This window comes from Pocillopora verrucosa, chromosome 1 (genome assembly GCF_036669915.1).
Source record: "Pocillopora verrucosa isolate sample1 chromosome 1, ASM3666991v2, whole genome shotgun sequence".
Lineage (NCBI taxonomy): Eukaryota > Metazoa > Cnidaria > Anthozoa > Scleractinia > Pocilloporidae > Pocillopora > Pocillopora verrucosa.
The window spans coordinates 34,925,505-34,926,521 of NC_089312.1; the positions used below are offsets into that span (position 1 = coordinate 34,925,505).

Genomic DNA, 1,017 nt, shown 5'->3' on the forward strand with positions numbered 1-1,017 from the left:
GAACTTTGTTCTTATTTTCTGCTCTTGTACGTTGTAGAAGGAATTTCCATCCATAGATCGAATTGCCGGCGCGGAAGTCGGCGCGGAGCACTTCAGGCGTTTTTCGTGAGAGCGCTGATCCGAATCGCTAAGGATGTTGTCGTTTCCTAATGTCGTCACAAAATTACTACGCGCTTGTTACGTCAGTTCAGCCAGTTTTGCTTAGTGCCCAGGTTTCCCCTTCAGTATCGTAAAATTACAGTTAAAATGGCGGAGACACGGTGAATCTAAAATTGTGCAATTTTTAAACGTTTACTTTTTAAAAAAAACATATTAATGGATTTATTAGATATGCATTTCCAAATAACTCGTTTAACAAATGGTTAAAGCGAAAGATAAGGAACAGCTTCTTCACGGGGATGTCGAGCAGCATGGTCAGATAACGCATGGTGAATGGTATCTGAGGAGTCATAGGCGTAACGCTTATGACCGAACAATTCAAGACACCAATATAGAGTTCAAAGAAGTAATCGGCTCCCTGTGCGCCGGAGCCGTCGCTGGAGCGATTGCGAAGACTACAATTGCACCATTAGATCGGACAAAAATCATCTTTCAAAGTAAGTGAATTAACGAACTTGCAATTAGTTTGTTTTGATGCTGATGTTAGATGACTGGGTCTCAAAGTTATTTGATTTTATTTGTTAACAGCTTTTTTAATAAAATCTTGATAGTCGTGAAAAAGTCGAGTTTGCAATGGCTTTGAAACTTAGTAGTAAGATTTAAAGCAGTGGCCGCATTCAAATTTTCTCTGGATCTTGCTCCCCAAGTCTCACGGATTAACCTTATGCACCTGTGACTATATGTTAGTTCAAACAGAACAAGTTGAAGTTGTTTTATAGATTACCAAGCTTTCCTAGAAACATTTTGGTTATGTTTTATTTCTGGCTGAGGCTTACTGCTGGTTTGATTGAGTTGCAAACAAAAAATTCCTGACTTGCCTTTTCCTTTCCTCTAGAACCTAAGCTTTATAATTGGCTT

The 1,017-nt window shown here is 39.1% G+C and overlaps 1 protein-coding gene across 1 annotated transcript in view; it reads left to right on the plus strand.

The window, feature by feature from the left end:
- Window positions 1–235: 235 nt before the first annotated feature.
- LOC131784236 (mitochondrial coenzyme A transporter SLC25A42) overlaps window positions 236–1,017 on the plus strand; it is a 5,861-nt gene continuing 5,079 nt past the window's right edge. Inside the window, exon 1 of the mRNA XM_059101034.2 lies at window positions 236–596. Within this exon, the coding sequence (XP_058957017.1) occupies window positions 359–596 (238 nt within the window). The 5' untranslated portion in view covers window positions 236–358. The remainder of the gene's footprint in view (window positions 597–1,017) is intronic.